Here is a 20,500-nt window from a genome sequence, read left to right as displayed (position 1 = left end):
CGGATTCAGGCCTCACAGACGAGCCCCTAGCAGGAGAGAGTAAGATAACGCAGGGCGGCCCCCACGCTGCAATCGGCCAGTCCCACTCCCGCCTGGACCCTTGGCCGGCTTCTCAGTGTGGGCCGTAACCCCGTCTGAGCCGGATCCACTTAACACTTTTTTCTAGATGTTGAACTTAAGATTTTGTATTCATTTATTGAGACTGAGCACTTTCTTTTTTTTTTTTTTTTTAATTTTTTTTTTTCAACGTTTATTTATTTTTTTGGGACAGAGAGAGACAGAGCATGAACAGGGGAGGGGCAGAGAGAGAGGGAGACACAGAATCGGAAACAGGCTCCAGGCTCTGAGCCATCAGCCCAGAGCCCGACGCGGGGCTCGAACTCACGGACCGCGAGATCGTGACCTGGTTGAAGTCGGATACTTAACCGACTGCGCCACCCAGGCGCCCAAGACTGAGCACTTTCTATGAGCCAGATGCTCAGCTGGATACTGGGGAGTGAGAGGTACAATTGTCAAGGACCTTTTCTTGGGTGTTGGCCGGGGGCACTCTGGAGAGCGTTCAGAACCAGTTCCCACCAGTGCCGTGTGGCCTCGGGGACACAGGGGCCACCAGGCCGTGCTCAGCCTCTCTACCCTCAGGGTCCTTGGCCGTGAAGTTGGGCCGTAAAACGGTCCTAGAGTCACTGTGAAGAGAAGCGAGACAAGGCGCATAGAGCTCACAGCAAAGGCCTGAGTCAGTAGTAGTTACCATTGTTAGTCCTAACCTGTCTGCAGAAACACAGTGAATGTAGGTCTGGAAACCGCCTGCTGGTTCTTGCTGGAGCCCTGTCTCCCGAGGAGACCGCAGCTGAGCTCTGGGTGCCCAGCCCCGCAGAGCGCCCAGAGCCCGAGCGACTCACCTGTTGACTTACTCCGCGGTGCCGGGGAAACCAGCTTCTCCCAGTCCCGAGGATGGGAGACTGGAATACACACAAATGTGAGATCACTCGTTTGTCCTCCTCCTTTGTCCCCCGATGTGTCTTTATCAAAAGGAACATGAAGCCTCATGCTCAGCCTTGGCTTCCGTAATGGAGACGTTGCGTCGCGTCCCTGGGTGTGGGACCCAGAGATGGTTGTGGAGGCGGGAAGGGCAAGACGGTCCTTACACGTTCCCGAGACCCAGGAGAAGCTTGAAAGCAACCTGCCGACGTTTCTCTGGGAAGCGGCTCCCGTCCCTAACCAGTCTGCGGCCTTCTGTGCCGGGGACAGAAACGGAGCAGGAAGCGCACAAGCTGGAGCCCAGGGTGTTGGCGAAGCTTCGTCAGCCGCCCGCCGGTGCCGCGGGGCCTCGTGCTCATCCTGAACCCAGCACCATGTTTCCCCTCCTGCGTGGCCGTCTCCTCACTCAGCCGCACGCTGGGACGACCGTCAGTTTAGAACAGAAGTTGCTGCTCCTCGGACGAGGACGGGCATGGACGGCCTGGGTCCTCTGCCATACTGCCTTGCTGTCCGCACCTGCTGTGGGGTAACCTAAGAGTGTGACATCAGGAACTCTGAGACTGTCACGTGGTCTATGCCGGCAGTGTTGGGGACAGGGGAGCCGTGGCAGAGCCGGGGTTGGGGGTGTGACCCCCAGGTGGGTGAGTGACTCTGCTAGAGCCGCCCAGTGTCCTATTGGGCCTGAGGTTGGGGTGGGGGTGAGTCTGTAGCCCCAAACGCTGGTCAGCGGGATTCGCAGCAGAGTCCGTCCAGCCCTGGCTCACTTACCTGGCGACTCTGACCCTGAGCATCTGGACGGGCCTCCCCATTCTGCACGAGAGTGTGACCTTCCAGAGCCCTGAGGCTGTGGGGTCAGTGCCTGTGACTCTACCCTGGGGCCCTCGGAGGCACAGGACGACCGGCATCCATCTCAGGAGAGAGGGTCTGGCGCTCGCATCCCCACACACTCCATCCGTCTGACTCCGTCTGCCGAGCACGACTCGCATAGTCCTTAACCGCCCCCAGCAAGATGGCCACACACTGTGGTTCTTCCGGGCAGGCCTCTCCCTCACACGCGTCCCGGGTGGGGTGCTGGACCCTGCGGCCCCCCTGCCATGCGGCCACTCCAGCACAACAGTAATGAGCTGATTCAGAACATGAGCACTTGGTGGCATTTTTGGCTTAGGCTTTTTTCTTCTATGTTGAGATAGATGGTTCTCCGTATTAAAGACTGCACGAGAACCTAGAACTTGTTATTTTTTGGGTCCAGTGTCCTCTCTCTAATGAACAGACACTGGATAAAGCACAGGAAATACATAATCAGATGTTTTCAAAGCTGCTGTGCAGATGTTTTTGCCACCTTGCGGGCTATCAAACAAATATCAAGAAAGTTAACTTAAGTCCAGCCATACTGATAATTGTAGCATAGGCATGGATTAAGCCCTCCAAATGAAAAGCAGAGATGTTCAATTTTTTTAACCTTTTAAAAAACTCATTTATTTATTTTGAGAGAGACAGAGAGAGTGGGAGTGCACATGCACATGAGCAGGGGAGGGGCAGAGAGAGAGGGAGAGAATCCCAAGCAAGCTCTGTGCTGACACAGAGAGATCATGACCTGAGCTGAAACCAAAAGTTAGACACTTAACCAAATGAGCCACTCAGGCACCCCCAGAGATGTTCAAATTAATAAAAACAGAAAGAAAACAGATAACCATATTCTACTAAAGCCAAAACACATGATATTAGAAAGACATACATAAGTTGGAAGTAAAAGTATGGAAAATATGCACAATGGAAACTCTAAATATCAGAAAGCTGCTGTGATGATGTTAATATTAATCACAGTACACTTCAAGACAATTAGCATTATCAGAGATAGAGCATTTTATAACAACCGAATGATCAATTCATTAAAATGACATAAAATCTTTTCTATGAGCCTAATGTCAGCATTTCAAATACATAAAGCAAAAATGCAAGAATACTAAAAAGAGAATTATGCAAGTCTACAATCATCTTTAGAGATTTTAACTCTCCTCTCTCAGTAACTTCTTATACAAATAGGTAAAATAACATTAAGGATATAGAAGATTTGAACAATACCATCAACAACTTAACCTAATTGATATTGATAGAATGATAGTATCTAAATACTGCTGAATATACATTATTTTCAAGTATACATAGAATATTTCCCGATATAGATCGTGTGCTGGACCATAGAATAAGTCAATAAATATCAAAGGATTAAAATCATACAAAGAAAGATAAAGGAAAAGAAAGCTTTAGATCATTATTCCTCAGAAATATAGAAGTAAAACTTATAGATCAATTTTAGCAAGCAAATCCAACATTATATGAAAAAGCATAATACATGATGATATAAGGAGATTGTTTACATATGAAATTAGTCAGTGTAACTCACCATATTGACAAGAAAAAGGAAAACTATATGATAGTCTTAAAAGATGCAGAAAAAGCATTTGACAAAAGTCATCATCAATTCATGGTAGAAATCTACAACTAACATCACACTGAATGAGGAAGGACTGAATGCTTTCTACCTAAAATCTGGAATTAGACAAGGAGGTCTGCTCTTGCCTCTTCAGTACTGGGGGTTTTAGCTAGTGCAATAAAGTAAGAAAAAAAATAAAAGGCATGCAGATTACATGACCACCTTTGCAGAAAATTTGATGGAATCTACCAAAAAAGCTACTAAAACTAGTAAGTGAGCATAGTAATGCCATAGAATACAAAGTCAATGTACAAAAATCAATTATATTTCTCTATATAACCACAAACAATTAGATATTAAAATTCTGAAAAGTTACTTACAGTAGCATCAAGATTGTGAAGCAATTAGAGAGAAATCTAAGAATATGTGTAAGGATTTGTACACTGAGAATTAAAAAAAAAAAACATTGATGAGAGTAAAGAAACTCTAAATTAATGAAGATATATATATACCATGATCGTGTATCAGAAGGCTCATAAGTGTTAAGGTCCCCCATACTGATGTATAACTATGACAGCAAAGTACAATCCATAAGAAAAAAATTGATAAATTGGACCTCATAAAAATTAGGAATTCTCTTCTTTAAAAGATAATGATAAGTGAGTGAAAAGACAAGTCACAGGCTGGGAAAAAATATTTGCAAATAATACACCTGAAAATACTTTTCTCTACAATGTATAAAGAACTCTCAAAACTTGTTAAAAAGAAAGAGAGGAGGCAAATAAAGAATTGAGCAAAATATTTGAAAAGACACTTCACCAAAGAAGATAAATGGGTGGCAAATAAACTCATTGTAAAATGTTCAACATCATTGTTTATCAGGGAAATAAAAATTAAAACCATGAGGAGATGCCATCACATGCCTACCAGAATGACTGAAATTTAAAAGACTGAGCACACCATATGTTGGCAGTGGGGTGGAGGGACTGGAACTCTCCTATTCCGCTGGTGGGAACGTAAAACAGTGTAGCTACTTTGGAAGCATTTGCAGTTTCTTAAGAAATTAAACATATGCTGCTCCATGATTTAGCCATCCCACTCGTGTCCAAGATACATCAGAGCTTTGTCCTTTCGGAGACGGTATGTGAATATTCATAGCAGCTGTAATAGTAATTGCCAACGACTGGAAAAATGCAAATGCCTATCGACGAGTGAATGAATAAACAAACTGGGTTTGATCTATAAAGTGGAATGCTACTCAGAAATAAAAATGAATGAATTACTGATGCATGCCATAGCATGGGTGACTTTCCAAATAATTATGCTGACTGAAAGTACATACTTTTATAATTTTATTTATACAAAATTTTACAGAATACGAACTAGTGTATGAGTTGCAGAAGGAAATCTGTCGTTGCCTGATGACGTGGGAGTGGAGGGCAGTTGGAAGGAACTGTTAGGGGATGAGCACACTTCTTGGGTGACAGTTATGTTCGTTGCTTTAACTCTGGAGATGGCTTCATAGGTGTATGGTTGTGTCCGCATAAATGTGTACTATTTATTGTGTGTCAATCACACCTTAATAAAGATGGAAAAGAAAAAGATGAGCAAGCCAACACAAAATGTGTAAAAGTTTTTAACGCTTTATTAAAAAAGATATACAAAGGCCAGTGAGGGCATTAAAGGTGTCAAATATGATTATTCTTTGGGGGAAACACAGCATAACACGCTGAGGAACTACTACTTTGTGTCCATTAGATGGGCCAAAATTAACAAAAAAATACTATGATACCACTGTTACAGCCACCATTTGGCAGTTTCTTTACAATTGAACATTCGTCTGTCTGTGACGTAGCGAGAGAAAGGAAAGATGTGTTCACAGGAAGACTTGCATGCAGCTGCCCACGGCAGCAGCTTCCTAACAGCCCCGGACTGGGAAGCAGCCAGGCGTCCACCAGCAAGCCCGTCTTCTCCTCCATTTCTGAAGAGGTGCCGCCTGAGGAAACTGAATTTGGTGACTCAGGTTCCCTCCTGCCCTCTTCTTAGCTGTTCCACTGGGAATAGCATGTGCAAAGGTGCTGAGCTGTGAGGACCGTGGCCACGACATTGTATCTGAACCACATCTGTGATGCTCATTTGATCTAAAAGTTGCCTTCCCAAGCTATTGTTTCTCCTGGCCTTCGGTGGGAAGCTGGGATCGTACGGTAGAGCTGTTCTTGGGGTTTGTGCCCGATATGCAGGAAGGGGTTAATCATAGTGACTGTGAGTACCACCCCCCCCCCCCCACTCCCTGGTAGGCCCAGCCCTCTCCACTTACCGAGGCTCCAGTCAGCTTGGGGCTGAGCTCCGTGGGCAAACCAGCCTGTGTGTCACTCGCTTGTTCATCTGCTCACCCAGTAGGCGGAGCATCTGAGGTGTGACGGTCGCGAGGGCTGGAGATCAATCTGTGACCTCACGGGGAGTGATCACGCACCGACAACCCCTCCCAGACCCCTGCCCTGTTTATTTCCTGGGTCCGTGTTTCTGCCTTCCATCCTGCTGAGCCCCGTGCCAGATCCTGCAGCCGGCCTTGCCCTTGCACAGCTGGCTTGCTGGTAGGAGAGGTGGTTGTGTAGACATACACAGGAAGCCACAAAGAAGCTTTGTGAGAAGTCGTTATGCGTTGTTTTTCTTTAGTGTCGCATTCTGTACGGGCAGAAGGCATTCTCCTTTTTCTTTCTGTTTTTGATCTCACGTCACCATGTGTGAGAAGCTACTCAGGCACTCTTGAGAGACGTTCACCTCTTCCATCGGCACTCTTTGGAGCTGATGGGACAGACGGACAAAAAGCCACAGCCTCGTCATGTCAGGCTGCATTGTACTTTCTGTAGACTCACGTTTATGAGGATGGGAAGTTCCCTGAGACCTTCAGTTTGGAGAGGGACACCGAGTCTGAGAAGGATGGAGTGAAATGCCTCCTTTAAACACTTACTTGTAGTAGAACTGAAATCGGGACCCTGAGATTCTTGCCCAGCCTTTTCATGTTTATTTTTTATGCCAAATGCGAGCCCACCGAGTTTACTCCCCCAAACTCTGCGGAGCAGCAGACGGACTGCAGGGCGAGCCTACTCCTTTCTATAGCGCAGCCTGAAGCCAGACGCCCAGGGCTGTGTCCCAGCCTTGGTTCTCACTTGCCAGAACTCTGTTGGCTTCGTATCCAAAAAATGCTGTAGTTTTGTGTACACCATAGGCTTTTGAGAGGATCAAAAAGAAATAACGCCAAAGAACAGCCTGGCACCAGCACTCAGAAAACAGGACCCGTTTTGTGATTGTGATCCTGATGTCCTCCTGGTGGTTATATTAGCGAGTGGGCCTCTGATTTCATGCCTGGTGCTTATCCAACAGGGGTAGAAAATGGATCACAAGTCTCTGCTTCAGTCCATCCCTTTTGCCTGTTACTTGCTGAGTCTGGGGCTGTAGGACAAGGTGCAGACCAGAAGGACAGCAGGTGCAGCAGAAATGACAGAAAGAAGAGGCGATGTGGGGGGATAGAGAGGCGAGGCGATGGCGCTGGCTTCATGTCGTCAGCCGTCTCTAGAGCCATTCCAAGCTAGCATAGCACAGTATCACTGTACATGTCCATCACTTACAGCCCACACCTCATGTTGCTGTCAGCTTTCTGCATAATTCGTCGATCCTGAGTTTAGAACTTAACATCTCTTCAACTACGTAGCTTTTGTGAACCCTGTAAAAAGTGTTTGGAGACTGGTTTTTCTAACTGAAAGTACTACGTCTCAGCTGCAAAGAAAGATAGACCAGTGTCTGTCCCTAAGCTTCCCTGAAGGCAAACATTTCTTTTGTCTTGGCAACGATGCCATCAGTAAGAATGACACCTCCAACCTATTCCCTGCACACGGGGCAGGCTGGACACTTAGAGTCTGAACACCTTGGCAGGACATCCTTCTCTCTGTGTTGAGAGGTAGGGAGGGGGGAGTGTCGGAGGGAGAGAGGGAGGCTGAAGTGGGCGAAGAAAGGAGGGAGAGAGGGATGGGGAGGGAAGGAGAGAAAGAGGGAGAGACAGGAGTGGAGAGGGATAGAGAAAGAAACAGAAACAGAGAGACAGACAGAGAGAGACAGAGAAACAGAGACAGAGATAGAGGGAGAGGAAGAGACTTGATGACTCCCCCGAATCATGCTCCATGGCCTGAGCACAGGAAGGCACAGAGAAGTAATCCCATCTCTACATTAATGAATTGCAGGTGAAGGCTTCCTACGAGGCTCCCAGATCTGGCCACATCCGATGGCATTATGGGGTCATCTCATCAGGAAGCCTGTGGACAGCCCCATTGCTGTGTGTTTCGTCACCGGCAGTAAGCATGTCTTGATCAATGTGCTTGTCAATGCTGCCTTCAGGCTGTGAGACAACCTGGAAAAAATGTTTGTTCTGTGGTCAAAAGATGACCCAATTTGAGTTTCCTAATTTGTGTTGGATCCTTGGCATAAGAGAATATCTGATAAGCATTAGTGGCCAGTGTGCAGACATGAGTCTCCTCCACTCAGTGTTTGTTTGCACGTGGGGCTCCGAGGGCCCCGAGGCCTTCCTGGCAGTCTGAACTCCTAATTTTACAGTCTGGGGCTGGAGTGGGCAGACTTCCATGAGAGGAAGGAGGCCTGGCTTTTAGCTCTGGTCCCCTGGTCCTGGGGAGGCTGGGGGTATAGGGAGCATCCACGGCTGTTTCATTGTTTGGCAGACAGGGGTGCAGTGCAGCCTGCGGCTCTTAGGAAGTGTGTCAGCTGCCTCCAGGTGGCAGCCCTGATTTCCCCTCTTCCTTCCAAATTGGTATCACTAAACCTCTTTAATAATATGCTTTCAATTATAGTTACATACGTCTGTGACATAACCCCCATTGCAGTCTGCGATTTGTTTGAAGACAGGTCCATGTTTGAGACAGTCTTCCCCCACAGAATGTAGGCCAGAGCTTGGCACACCGCATCACTGGTGCTTGGGATGTGCTGATGGCAGTGAGGATGGTGATGGCGGTGATGAAGGTGACGGTGGTGAGGGAGGTGATCATGCTCATGGTGACGATATTGATGGTGATGATGATGTCGGTGGGGATCATGGTGATAGACGTGATGCGACCGCCTACCATTTATCAGACATCTCCTCTGAGCCACGTGCTGAGCACTTTAACTCACCTTTTTACTCTCATCCTTTTACCTGCTTTAAGAAAAAAAGGAACTATATTCCTAATTTTGAAGGTAGTAAAAGTGAAGCGCAAGGAGGTTGTCCAAAGCTGTGCAGGTTCCACAGAGCTGTGCTGACAGGATCAGGCCAGTCTCCCCAAAGAGCCTTCTTTCCCTGTGTTTTATCCAGTGTAGCAGGTGTGGGTGAGCGGGTGAGCAGACTCTACTTCTCATGTGGCCACACTGTGGGTTAAGGAATGTGCCTGGAGGAATGGGATTTCGGGGTAAATTTTATCAACTGTGGCAGTTCTCAGATGCCTCGTACACAGTGTACTTACCATACCAGGGATTCCCACACTAGATTTCTCTAGCATGTGTACCAAGAACCAATGTACCAAAACCGGCCACACCATGTGTTGGGCAGTGGCAAATTGTTATACTTTTAGGCTGCTAATTTCCGGATTGGGGCGACTGAAGTCCTAAAAATTATTCAGCATTATTTTAGGGAACCTGACATCATAAATTTGTTGAATTGAGGCTTAAAACTTCTTCGGGCGGGGGGTTGGCTTATGCTCAGTTCATCTGTGGACTTCCTCCTGCTTCAAAGAGGTAAAGTAGATAATAACCCTAACGATACTAGTGGCAGTAGCTTAACACGCTGTGCCAAGCAGAGTGTTATCATCCCCGTCTTACGGATGACTTGGAGATTAAATACTTCGCCAAAGCAAAGCTCACTAGGTTTGTGAGATCAGAGGTGTGAGCCAAACCCAGGCAGCCTTGCCCCAGAATCCAGCCCCGCCTACTAGTCTCTCCTTCAAGACTTGAAGCCACACAGAAGGAGCCGCCACCAGAATACACTTCCTGATGATCTCCCACTTCCCAGGACTCCTGGTTATTCGGTGGCACCCTCGCCTGGGCCACAGTGAGCTCCCCTGAGGACACCATCGTTGCTGGCCCTCATTTACAGAGGACCTGGGATGATTTGTAAAAACTGATGCTTTTCTATGACTTCTACAGTTTACCTACTGAAATATTCTTTTTCCCTCTTTACCTTAATTTGGTTCACAGCATAAACAGACCCAAAGTAGGTTGTTTATCCCATTCCACTGCACAGGTTTCGTTCAGGAGTGATCCACTGTGCACTGTGTTCAGCCTGGTTTGTCCTTTACCAGGGGCTTTCCAGTTCGACCGTAATTAGAGGCTCTTTGAGCAGAAGTCCTCGGTTAGGCTGCATTCATGGCAAAAAGAGGAGAGAGGCTTGTGGGCACATTAATGAGGCATTTGGATGCCTTCCCTAGCCCCCAGCACTATGACCTGACCAGGTGTTCGGAGACAGCCTTTCTGAACAGGAGTTCAGCCTGGGCTTAAGATTGACACTTACACCCAATTTATGGGAAAATGCTGGAGGGGCTATTTGTGTGGTAGCATTTTATTTTTCTCTCCCTTTCTCTAATGAATCTTCCTTTCTCTTTTCTAAAGGAAAAGCAATTGGTTTCAGCTAGTACTTGGACAACATTAAACAATTTGGATGACAGCTAAAATCACATCATTTTAGAAATAAAAGCAATCTTAGAGATAATGTCCAGTCTCCTTCTTTGACAGAAAATTGAGTCTCCAAAGGTCAAGTGATTTGCCCAAGTTCATATGTGAGAACAACAACTTAGAACCCTTATCAACCCTAGTTTTCTGACTTCTGACTTGCTACACCAAAGTCTATCCTGGAAGCCTGAACCCAAATATTTTTGAAAATAGCCAGACTGGGGAGTCTGAACCATTTGTCTTAAATTCAGTGATGGCTGCACATCTTAACTAGATCCGAAGGTCTACTCCCTTATTGACTCAACATTGATGTTGTGCCCCAAGCGAGGTGCACTTAGAAAATGTGAATGGGCAAGATTTTAAAATTTTATGGTTCGTGGACCCATTCCACACCATGGAGGGAGCTCGGAGTAAGCCTCAAGGACAGCCATAACTTTTCTGAGAATCTCCAAGTTGGAAATTTCCGTGTTTGTCCATGAAACTCTGATGGTTCCACAGAGGTAGAACACTGACATTTCTGACACTTTTGTGGCTACTCCAGAGGGGAGGACAACTGGGCCTTGAGGCGTCTAGTGGCAAAACAGTCTGTTTCCTCCCGGGAAAATGGGCTCAATGAATAAGGGGGACTTACAGGTGGAGGCTCAATGAAAGACCATGTCGGTCAGGCCACGGATTTGATGTTACATATAATTATTAAGAGAAAGCCTGGCAGCTTTGATGTTTCAGAATATTGCTGTTAAAGGAATAGGCTATAAAGGTGATTCCAATAATCAGTAAAGAAAGGAGTTGTCGTGAAATAAAGACGGTAAGACAGGCAATATAGGTGCTTCAATCGTGGATGGAGAGATACTTTTGCAACAGTCAACACCAATTCAGGTGATGGAATTGGGCAGACGTTTCTCCAAGGAAGACAAGGAGTCCATGACATCATTAGCCATCAGGGAAATGCAAGTCAACACCCAGTGAGCTACCACTTCACACCCACTAGATGGCTGTAAGGAAACAGGTGGCCAATAACAAGCGTTGGCGAGGAGCTGTGGAAACCGGATTCCTCACACGTTGCTGGTGGGAATGTAAAACGGTGCCGCCATGTTAGAAAACATTCGGGCAGCTCCCAGCAAGTCAAGTGTGGAGTTACCATACTACCCAGCAATTTCACTTCCAGGCATGAACCCAAAAGAATTGGAAACATATGTCCCCCCAAAACTTGTAGATGAATGTTCATAGCAGTATTATTCATAATGGCCAAAAATGAGAAACCACCCAAATGTCCACCAGCTGATGCATAAACAAAATGTACTGCATCTTTAAAACAGTGTTTTCCGGCTGTGGGAAGGCATGCGGCACTGATGTGTGGATGCACCTCAAAACATCTAAGCGAAAGAAGCCAGACACAAAGGCCACATGTTGTGTGATTCCATTTATATGAAATGTCTTAAACAGACCAGCCCATAGAGACAGAAAGTAGATTAGTGGTTGCCTAGGGCTTCGGGGAGGAGGAATGGGGATGAGCACAAGGTTCCTGTCGGGGTGGTAAAAAAACGTTCTGGAATTAAAGTCACTGTTGATGTTCACACTACTCTGGACATACTAAAACACTGAATAGGATGTATTTTGTGGTATGTGAATTATATCTCCATAAAGCTGCTATTAGAAAACCACAACAATACAAATATGGGCCATAGAACTCGGTCTATCAGTGGAGTGAAACTTTGGGTGTGCATTTCAGAAATGTCGGTGCTGTTTCGTGCCTTGAAAATTGAGGTCAGGGGTGCCTGGGTGGCTCAGTCGGTTAAGCGGCCGACTTCGGCTCAGGTCATGATCTCGCGGTCCGTGAGTTCAAGCCCCGTGTCAGGCTCTGTGCTGACAGCTCAGAGCCTGGAGCCTGTTTCCGATTCTGTGTCTCCCTCTCTCTGACCCTCCCCCGTTCATGCTTTGTCTCTCTCTGTCTCAAAAACAAATAAACGTTAGAAAATTGAGGTCAAATGTCCTTTCGACCGGCTGACATGGAGACTCACCTGCTATTGTTCTGATCTTCGGCTCCTGCAGGGTGAGGACCCCCTTGCTGACAGCGTGCTGACCTTCATGGCGCAAACATCTGCTCTGACCTATGCTCCTGGCCCTGGGGCAGACTACCCTGGGGGCCGCCCGCTGCGGACCCCTGGCAGGCTGCAGCCTGACGAGCTCAGCCCCAAGGTGGATGGCAACGTCAATAGGCAGAAACTGATCGCTGCGCTGGGTGCATATGCGGCTCGGAAGCCCCCGGCGCCCCACGGGGAAGGTGACCCGTGGCCACGAAACCCACTGCATGCACCGTGGAAAACACCAAGGGTCCTTTCGGCGCCGGTGGAACCCCGGAAGTGGCCTTCGCCTCCAGGAGACCCCAAACTGCCCGAGGCCATGAGCGGTGGTAAGTTAGCCTCCACCAATCCCCGGGTTTTTGTTGTTTTTGTCTTTCTGGCCCCTGCACAGGGCCAGTCCTTTCCACTCTACACATCCTTTGAATGGCTTCTGATGCATCAGTGCTGCCCCCTAGGTCATGGCTGCAGCCACTGCAGCGAGAGAACGGGCCTCGGGCACCCTCCCTCCTGTGCCTCTGGTGCTCTGAGGAGAGAAGGTGGTCGTATTCATGCCAAGAGAATCCAGCCGTGGTGCTGAAGGGAGAAAAGGGCCCTCCTGGAGTGGAAGGGGCCACAGTGTTTAGACCCCCACCCTCTCAGAGTCAGCTTCTTTCATCATTGATGAAGATGCTGAAACACGTTGAGGAACAATGGTCAAGTCTGACCCCAAATTATGCTGGCCACAGAACATTGTGGAAAATTGAACATGAACGCTTTTGGATTCGGCATATGTCATGCCTCAGCACTCCTTATGGTCAGACTCGGGGTCACATTCACATATTTGTCGTTGCTTGACTGTCCCCAGAAGAGCCCAGTCTGACACGGATACCCCTCACGATGCAGTGCAGGCGCCGTGGGGCCTTCAAAGTGACTGAGCCTCAGCACGGCAGCTTCAGGGCTCTTCCATGAGTCACGCCCCGCTGTGGCCGTCCCATAGGGATGCAGTACTTACTGGTTCCTCTGCCTCTGTCAGGTGCAGAGGGGTCCCTTGTATTTATCTTCTAGCAGCCTTTTTCAAAGACCATAAAATAGAAAGTGAGATTCTGATAAAATATGATTTCTTCTTTGAAGATATACGAATAATAAAATCAAGCAGATAACAGGTTTTTTTAATTGACCGAGAATCACATTAATGTTAGCATTCTATTTTCTATAAGTGATGCCTTAATTGGATTTGTTCTGACAGCCTTCTTTTCTACATATTGCTGCTTTTCAGCTAAGTAGCTTGCTTGTTCTCTCTCTCTCTCGGTCCACAAAGCCATTATGGCACCTTCTAAGTGGAAGGAAAACAAAGTTATAATTACAGGCAGGCAGCGTGTGTGGCCATTACTCATCCTTTCTTCTCCTTCTTGTCTTGGGAAAGAAAGCTGTATGAGAAAGAAGACTGCGCTGGCCTATGAATTGTTTGCACATAAATACCCACTGGCGTGTCTGGCACTGCTCTAGGAGGCTGCTGCTTGGGGGGGGGGGCACCTCTCTCCAGCATGTTCTCCTCTGGGGGTGTTTCTCCTGCACAGCTGTGAGAAATTCCTTTTACTGGCCCTGCTGCCTTCTGCAACTCCCATAATCCCTAGACTCTGCCAGTGGCCTTCAGCTGCCAATTTGGCCTTCACCTTGTCATTGCCTTTCCCATCTTCCCCGGCTCAGTGTCACCCGGCACCTCTGCTATGAGCACACTGCAGAAAGTCAGCGCCAGCCACTGGGTGGCCAAGCAGTGGCCTCTGCTGGGACTTCTGGGCCCTCTCCATGGTGCTGACCGCCCCTTTCCCGTCTTCTGCTGGCTGCCCCAGCTTATGTAACCACCCCTTCCTTCTCTGTCTCCTTTCCCATCTCCCACAACTTAAAACAATCCCTTTTATCAACTACTTCTGTCCTAGCTATTGGCAATGGGAAGCCTCTACGAAAGAGACTTCGATGCGCTAGAGAGCCATGTGTGCTCACAGAATACGACCGGCTCCACGTGTCTGCTAGTGTTCAGGAGCCTCTGTCTCCCCGTCACTTGGTACCTTCCCATTCTTCTTGACGTCCCTTGAGGCACAGGTCTTTGGGAAAATCCTCTTTGATCTCCATTCTCCAATGACCCTTATTAACTGCATAATTTCATTGGCAGTTTTTTTCTGTGCTAACTTGCGATGTTGGTCATCCTTTCATGTATACTGTCTTCCCAGCTGCACTTTATGCTTTAAAAGGAGACATGTAAAATGTCAATCACAAAATAAATAGAGTATTGTTAAATGAACCCTGGGCATGGCATCACTGGGCTTCAGCAAAAGGCAGCTCCTGGCCTTTCCTGCCACTTCTACACCCCCACCACCTCCCCATTATCAAGTGGTTTCATCATTGTATTGCTGGCAGATGAGAACTCTTGTATAAACCTAACCACAATAGTTTTATCACACATTAAAATTAATAGCAATGTCTTAGTGTTGTGATCTAATCGGCTATCACATTTCTCAGTTGCCATAAATTTTCTTTACAGTTGGTTTTTTTGAAGTTCAAAAGAAGAGCCATTGCCTTGGTGGGTCTGTCTGTTCAGCCCCTTTAGATCTCACAAGGGTTCTCTCTCTTCTTCTTTGCTTGTCTCGTGGGGTTTTCACATTCTGGATTTTGCTGGTGCATCCTGATGATAGCATGTCCCTGGTTCCTGTTTCCTGTGCTCTGTACTTTCTGTAAGCCTGCAGTGTAGGAGCTAGCCCAGCCCAGAGGTCTGACCATGGTGTTAACTGTTCAGCAACGAGGCTTCAGAGGTGGTGACAGGGTGCTTTTCTGTGAGGGGGACACTGTCTTGCTGTGTCTTGTGTTAGCATCAGCAGCTGGGGCCACTCAGCCTCCCTGGCAGACTTCAGCTTGGCTCTTTGAAGTGTTCAATCTCTCAGCAAGATGAGCTGCTACCCCACCGCAGAGGAGAGGCTCCTGGAACCTTGTGCCTTCACCTGAGCACATCTCACAGTCTGCAAGTACATGTTTGTGCAATTGTTTGACAAATGTTTTCCCCCACCCCCCTGGTAGACCATCAGCTTAGGAAGATGACACATGGCCTCCTTGTCACTGTCCCCATCCCAGCACCCAGCACCCAGCACCCAGCGTGTGCCTGGCAAAGTGTTTGCTGAGTGAATGAACCAGTGGATTCTTCCACACAAATGGCCTCATTTGATTTTCATGTCACCGTTATAAGGTGGTATTATTTTCAACCTCATTTTCCTGATGAGAAACTGCAGCTCAAAAGTATAAATGATGGCACTCACCCCCACTGTCAGATCACTTAAGACGAAGTTGGAGCTCAGAAGAGGCAATCGTAGAACATTTAGATTTAAACACGATTTGCTTTGTCACTCTGGCTAATTGCTCCTGGACTCCAGTTCTGTAAGCAAGCATTCAGCTCCCAAGTTCAGCTTTTTCTGCTTAGTGTGTACAAAAGTATGTTCCTGGCCTCTAGAGGGGGCAGAGTGGAAAAGGTCACTGAGGGGCAGGGGTGACAGCCGGTGTAGGACAGGTAAAGGTTTCTCTTCTTACATATTTAATGAAAAAGAACGAGAAAAGAAAAGGCCAACTTTCCTCTAAATTTGCAGTCCAGGGGCTTCCTGAAAATAACTCTTGGACTCTGTGCACTGGGATTTAATTGGTGTTCGATAACAGCAGACACCCGGGTGGGCCATTTCGCGTCACTGCCTGAAAAACTGCCCCTACCATTTGGCCACCCGCCTGCGGTCCCTGTGGAATGTACAGGTGGATTCAGTGTGCCGTGAGCACAGAATCCCTAGGCGCAGTCCTCTGCACCAACCCAGTTGCACCTTGGAAGCGACAGCAAGAGAGTGGGAAGGGAGGGGTGGAGGGCTGCCGTGCCCTCAGGATGGTCAGCCTGGACAGCTGGCTATCCCAGACGCCCTGAGGGCTGCTACCTGGAAGGGCGACCCTGTGGTCATGCGAAGGGCAGGGAGCTCCCATGTGACGCCGAGAAGGCTCTGTCCTTCTGCAGCATGATCGAATCCAGCTTGTGACACTGTCTCACATACAGCCACAGGAAGACCCACCCATACCCGCCCCCAGAGAAGTGCTCAATAAATTGAGTTACTGACTCAATGTGTACGGCAGATGTTCATTTGGTAAAAGCTTATCATAGAAAAGACACCTCTCTCTTCATTTATTTATTATTTGCACCCTATCTTTTTTAAAAAAGCTTTAAAGCAGTGCCAACTCGCAAGAAAGAGCTGTATGAAATGGGGTGATGGAGGACAGGCGGCAAACCGTGTGCCATGTGTGGATTCGAGCTGCACCGAATGCGGCCTCTCCGGTGTAAGGTGAAGCGCTCCGCTGCCGCCCGTGTGTGCACTCCTCCGTCGATGCTGTTCCGGAATTTCCAGATCAGTTTGAGTAGGGATCAATTTGTAAATGATTACTTGTTGTGCTGTTTACCAGTTGTAAAATGACAAATGGCCACTCTGCAAAACTTGGGCGATAGGTGTGCAGAAAGAAGTAGACAAAAGTCACTTCAACTTACCTCCTGGGTGAGGCGCCACAGGCTCGGTGTGCCTTCCTCTGCGGCCGTGTGTGTGTCGCAGTCCCCCTCTGAGCAAGGGGAGCGGGGTGTCGCCGTCCCTTTGATGTGTTCACCGGGTTAGTTCTTCCTCCAGCCTGGGATTAGTCTCAAGCAAGCCCTGTGAATTCCACTCACTCTTATGTAATATATAGTTCCACGCCCACTTTTTACATTAAAGCTTTTAGAAATTGTGGTAAAATACACATGACCTAAAACTGACCATCTTAACCGTTTTAAGTGCACAGCTCAGTGGCGTTAAGGACACACATGCTGTTGTGCAGTTGTCCCCACCACCATCTCCAAGACATTGTCCTCTTCTCAAACTGAGACTCTGTCCCCATTAGACACTAACTCCGCTCCCCTCCCCAGCACCCAGTGCCCATCCTCTGCTCTCTGTCTCTATGGACCTGATGGCTCGCGGGACCTCATAGAAGTGAAATCACAGGGCAGCTGTCCTTCTGTGACTGGCTTGTCTCACTGAGCATGATGTCCTCCAGGTTTGTCCATGCTGCAGTGGGTGCCAGGATTTCCCTCCTTTTCAAGGCGGAATGATATTCCCCTGTATGGGTAACACCATATTTTGTCAATCTATCAATGGACGCTTGGGTTGCTTCTATCTTTTGGCTGTTGTGAATGTTGTTGCTGTGATATATTTAAATTTCTAAAATAACTTTCGCATTGTAAGATTATGATGTGCTTATTTAGAAAGATCCAAGTATTATAGAGTGTACCAAGTAAAATCTGAAGTTTGCTTCCCCACAGCCAGTCCTTCCACGACTGCTGTATGCCCAGAAGTAGGCTACCACTCTGTGTGTGTGTGTCCTTCAGATATCCCATCCAAAATCAATGACCCAAGCACGTACCCATACAGCTGTGTTTTTAAGTAGAGGCTAATCATCTAACCATCACTGTATGTAGGTACCACAATACATTTAAATCAGTTCTATGTCTCTATACAGTTGACTCTTGAACAGCGTGGGGATTAGAGGTGTCAACCCTCTGTGTAGTTGAATATATGCACTTAACTTCCGACTCCCCAAAACCTTAACTACTAATAGCCTACTGTTGACTGGAAGCCTTACTGATAATACGAACAATTCATTAACACATATTCTGTGTCTTATGTGTATTCTTGCAATAACGTAAGCTGGAAAAAAGGAAATGTTACAAAATATGTTCATAGTACTCTGTACTACAAAAAGTCCATGTGTAAGTGGATGCGCACAGCTCCAAGCTGCGTTGTTCCAGGGTCAACTGCAAGTCTCCTAAATTATATATAGTTTGTTGATCTTTGCTCTTCACATAATAGCACCATTAACATCCTCATGCATAAATCTTTTCAGACCACAGAACCCTGATTATAGTTTTCCCAGCCTCAATAGTCACTGAGTTTTAACAAAGCCTAAAGTCACTCTTTTTCCTTTTTTTTAAGAGACTATTTTTTAGAAGCTTTAGGTTCACAGCAAAATTAAAGGGAAGGTATAGAGATTTCCCATGTACGTCCTGCCCTCACATGTGCACAGCCTTCCCCCTAAAAAAGATCCCCAACTGGAGTGTTAAATTTGTTACAACTGGGGAACCTGTATGGACACATCATTATCACCATAGGTTAGGGTTTAGTTAGGGTTGGCTCTTGGTGTTTTATATTCTGAAGGTTCGGACAAATGTACAGTGGCTTGTGTCCACCATTATAGGATCATACAGAGTAGTCACTGCCCTGAAAGTCCTCTGTGCTTCCCCTGTGCACCCATCTCCCTCCCAATCCTCCAACCACTGAAATTTTACTGTCTCCATTGTTTTGCCTTTTCCAGAATGTCTCAGTGTTGAAATCACACAGTGTGATTTTGTTTTTGTTTTTGTTTTTTACATTGGCTTCTTTAATTTAGTAATATGCATTTAAGGTTCTCCCATGTATCTTCATGGCTTGACAGCTCATTTGTTTTTAGCACTGAATAACATTCCAGTGTATGAATGGACAAAAGTTTAATTTATCCATCACCTACTGAGGGGCTTGGTTGCTTCCAAGTTTTGGCAGTTATGACTAAAGCTGCTGTAATATAAACACACGTGCGGGTGTTTGTGTGGGCATGCATGTTCAATTCCTTTGGGTGAATTCCAAGGAGTGTGATTGCTGGATCTAGGAGTTTTATATGTTTGTGGTGTACAGTTAGGCTTGTAATACATTTTGAGTTAATTTTTATGAAAGGTGAGGGTCTGTGTCTAGATTTACCTTTTTGCATGTGGATGTCCGGTTGATCCAGCAACATTTGCTGCAAAGACCGTCTTGTGCCACTGTATTGCCTTTGCTCCTTTGCAAAGATCAGTTGACTATTCTTATTTGGGTATGTTTTGGGGCTTTCCAGATCTATATGTCTATTCTTTCACCAGTACTATACTGTCTTTCTTTCAAGTAGTGTCAGACCTCCAACCTTTTTCTTCCTCCTTCAATATTAGGTTAGCTGTTCTGGGTCTCTTCCTTCTCCATATACATTTAGAATCAGTTTGCCAGTATCCACAAAATAAATTGCTGGGCTTTTGATTGGGATTGCATTGAATTATAGATCACGTTGGGAAGAACTGACATCTTGGCAATATTGAGTTTTCCTATCCATGAACATGGAATATCTCTCCAGTTATTTAGTTCTCTGATTTCTTTCATCAGAATTTTGTAGCTTTATTCATATAGATCTTGTGAATATTTTGGCTAAAGTCATTCTTTCCATTCAAGTCTCAATGATGACAACTAAATTATGGAAAGCACCGTAGGGGATGAATCATATACAGTTTTCTAAATAGTTAGCTAGAGCCGGTGACAAATAATATGCAGTGTGCCCACTGGTAGAAGCTGCCAATCTAATTCTTGCTCACTGATAATGCTCAAAACCAAACCAAACAGGAAACAAAGCCTGTAGCCAATCTGTTAGAATTCTTTCTTTATTATCTTGATTCCACACCCTGGGGAGCCCAGACTAGGAATTAGGAGAATTTAGTTAATATTATCGCTCTGCTTACTTTTATTCTGGGCATTTCTTATGCCAGCTTCTTCCCAACATACCTTGTTATTTTTTCTATTCAGATTTCTTACTGTATTATAGGTTGAATGGCCAAGGTAATGAGTGTTCTCATCCCCTGCCCCCCAAATCTGTACTAAAATGGATTCTATTGTGTTCATATGGAATGCTTATAGGGATGGAAGTCTGAAGCACTTTCCTTAACTATTGGCTGTGCAATTTCCTAACTCTATGACTCTTAGCAAGTTTACTCATGAATTTGCTCATTTACAGAACACCTGCTGAGCACCAACCAGTCAGATAGTCTTTCTTATTCTCTTCCCTCATTCAAGATAAGAGTGTTGGATACGTATGTTTTGGGGCCTCTTCCTGTTTGAACTTTCCGTGATTGCTAAGACCATTCAATTGCTGGCTGTGTTGTCTATTTCCCCATTTTGTTGATGGTGGGAGTTCCAGCCTGGAAACTTATACAGGGCAAAAGTATACCCTGTATCCCTCAACCTCAGGAGGGCACTGAACCAGAACTTTTACTTTCATGGTGACAGTGATCGATTATAATAGTGAAAAACGAGATTCAAGTGCTTCTATTGCCCTGGAGAATATATGCCCACAATTTAGGGTCATTTTCACTTGAAAGGAAGCACTTGCTGCCTTTTTCATTTTTGAAAAAATACATTCACATTTGAGTGAAGGCCAGTGTTGCTCTAAATACTTT

At 46.4% G+C, this 20,500-nt stretch overlaps 1 protein-coding gene and 1 long non-coding RNA gene across 8 annotated transcripts in view; one reads left to right on the top strand and one right to left on the bottom strand.

Moving 5' to 3' along the window:
* PTPRN2 (protein tyrosine phosphatase receptor type N2) overlaps positions 1-20,500 on the top strand; it is an 801,801-nt gene that overhangs the window by 304,299 nt on the left and 477,002 nt on the right. For all 7 annotated transcript variants that reach the window (XM_023250823.2, XM_023250821.2, XM_045053088.1 and 4 more), the window contains one exon: positions 12,167-12,527. In XM_023250823.2, the coding sequence (XP_023106591.2) occupies positions 12,167-12,527 (361 nt within the window). The remainder of the gene's footprint in view (positions 1-12,166; positions 12,528-20,500) is intronic.
* On the bottom strand, positions 5,040-5,979 carry LOC109497732. The gene is made up of 2 exons (XR_002154148.3): positions 5,730-5,979; positions 5,040-5,408 (listed from the first exon to the last, which is right to left on the bottom strand). It is a non-coding gene; the product is annotated as an uncharacterized LOC109497732 (long non-coding RNA).

This window comes from Felis catus, chromosome A2, assembly GCF_018350175.1.
Source record: "Felis catus isolate Fca126 chromosome A2, F.catus_Fca126_mat1.0, whole genome shotgun sequence".
Lineage (NCBI taxonomy): Eukaryota > Metazoa > Chordata > Mammalia > Carnivora > Felidae > Felis > Felis catus.
This window is presented reverse-complemented; position numbering and strand designations above follow the sequence as displayed.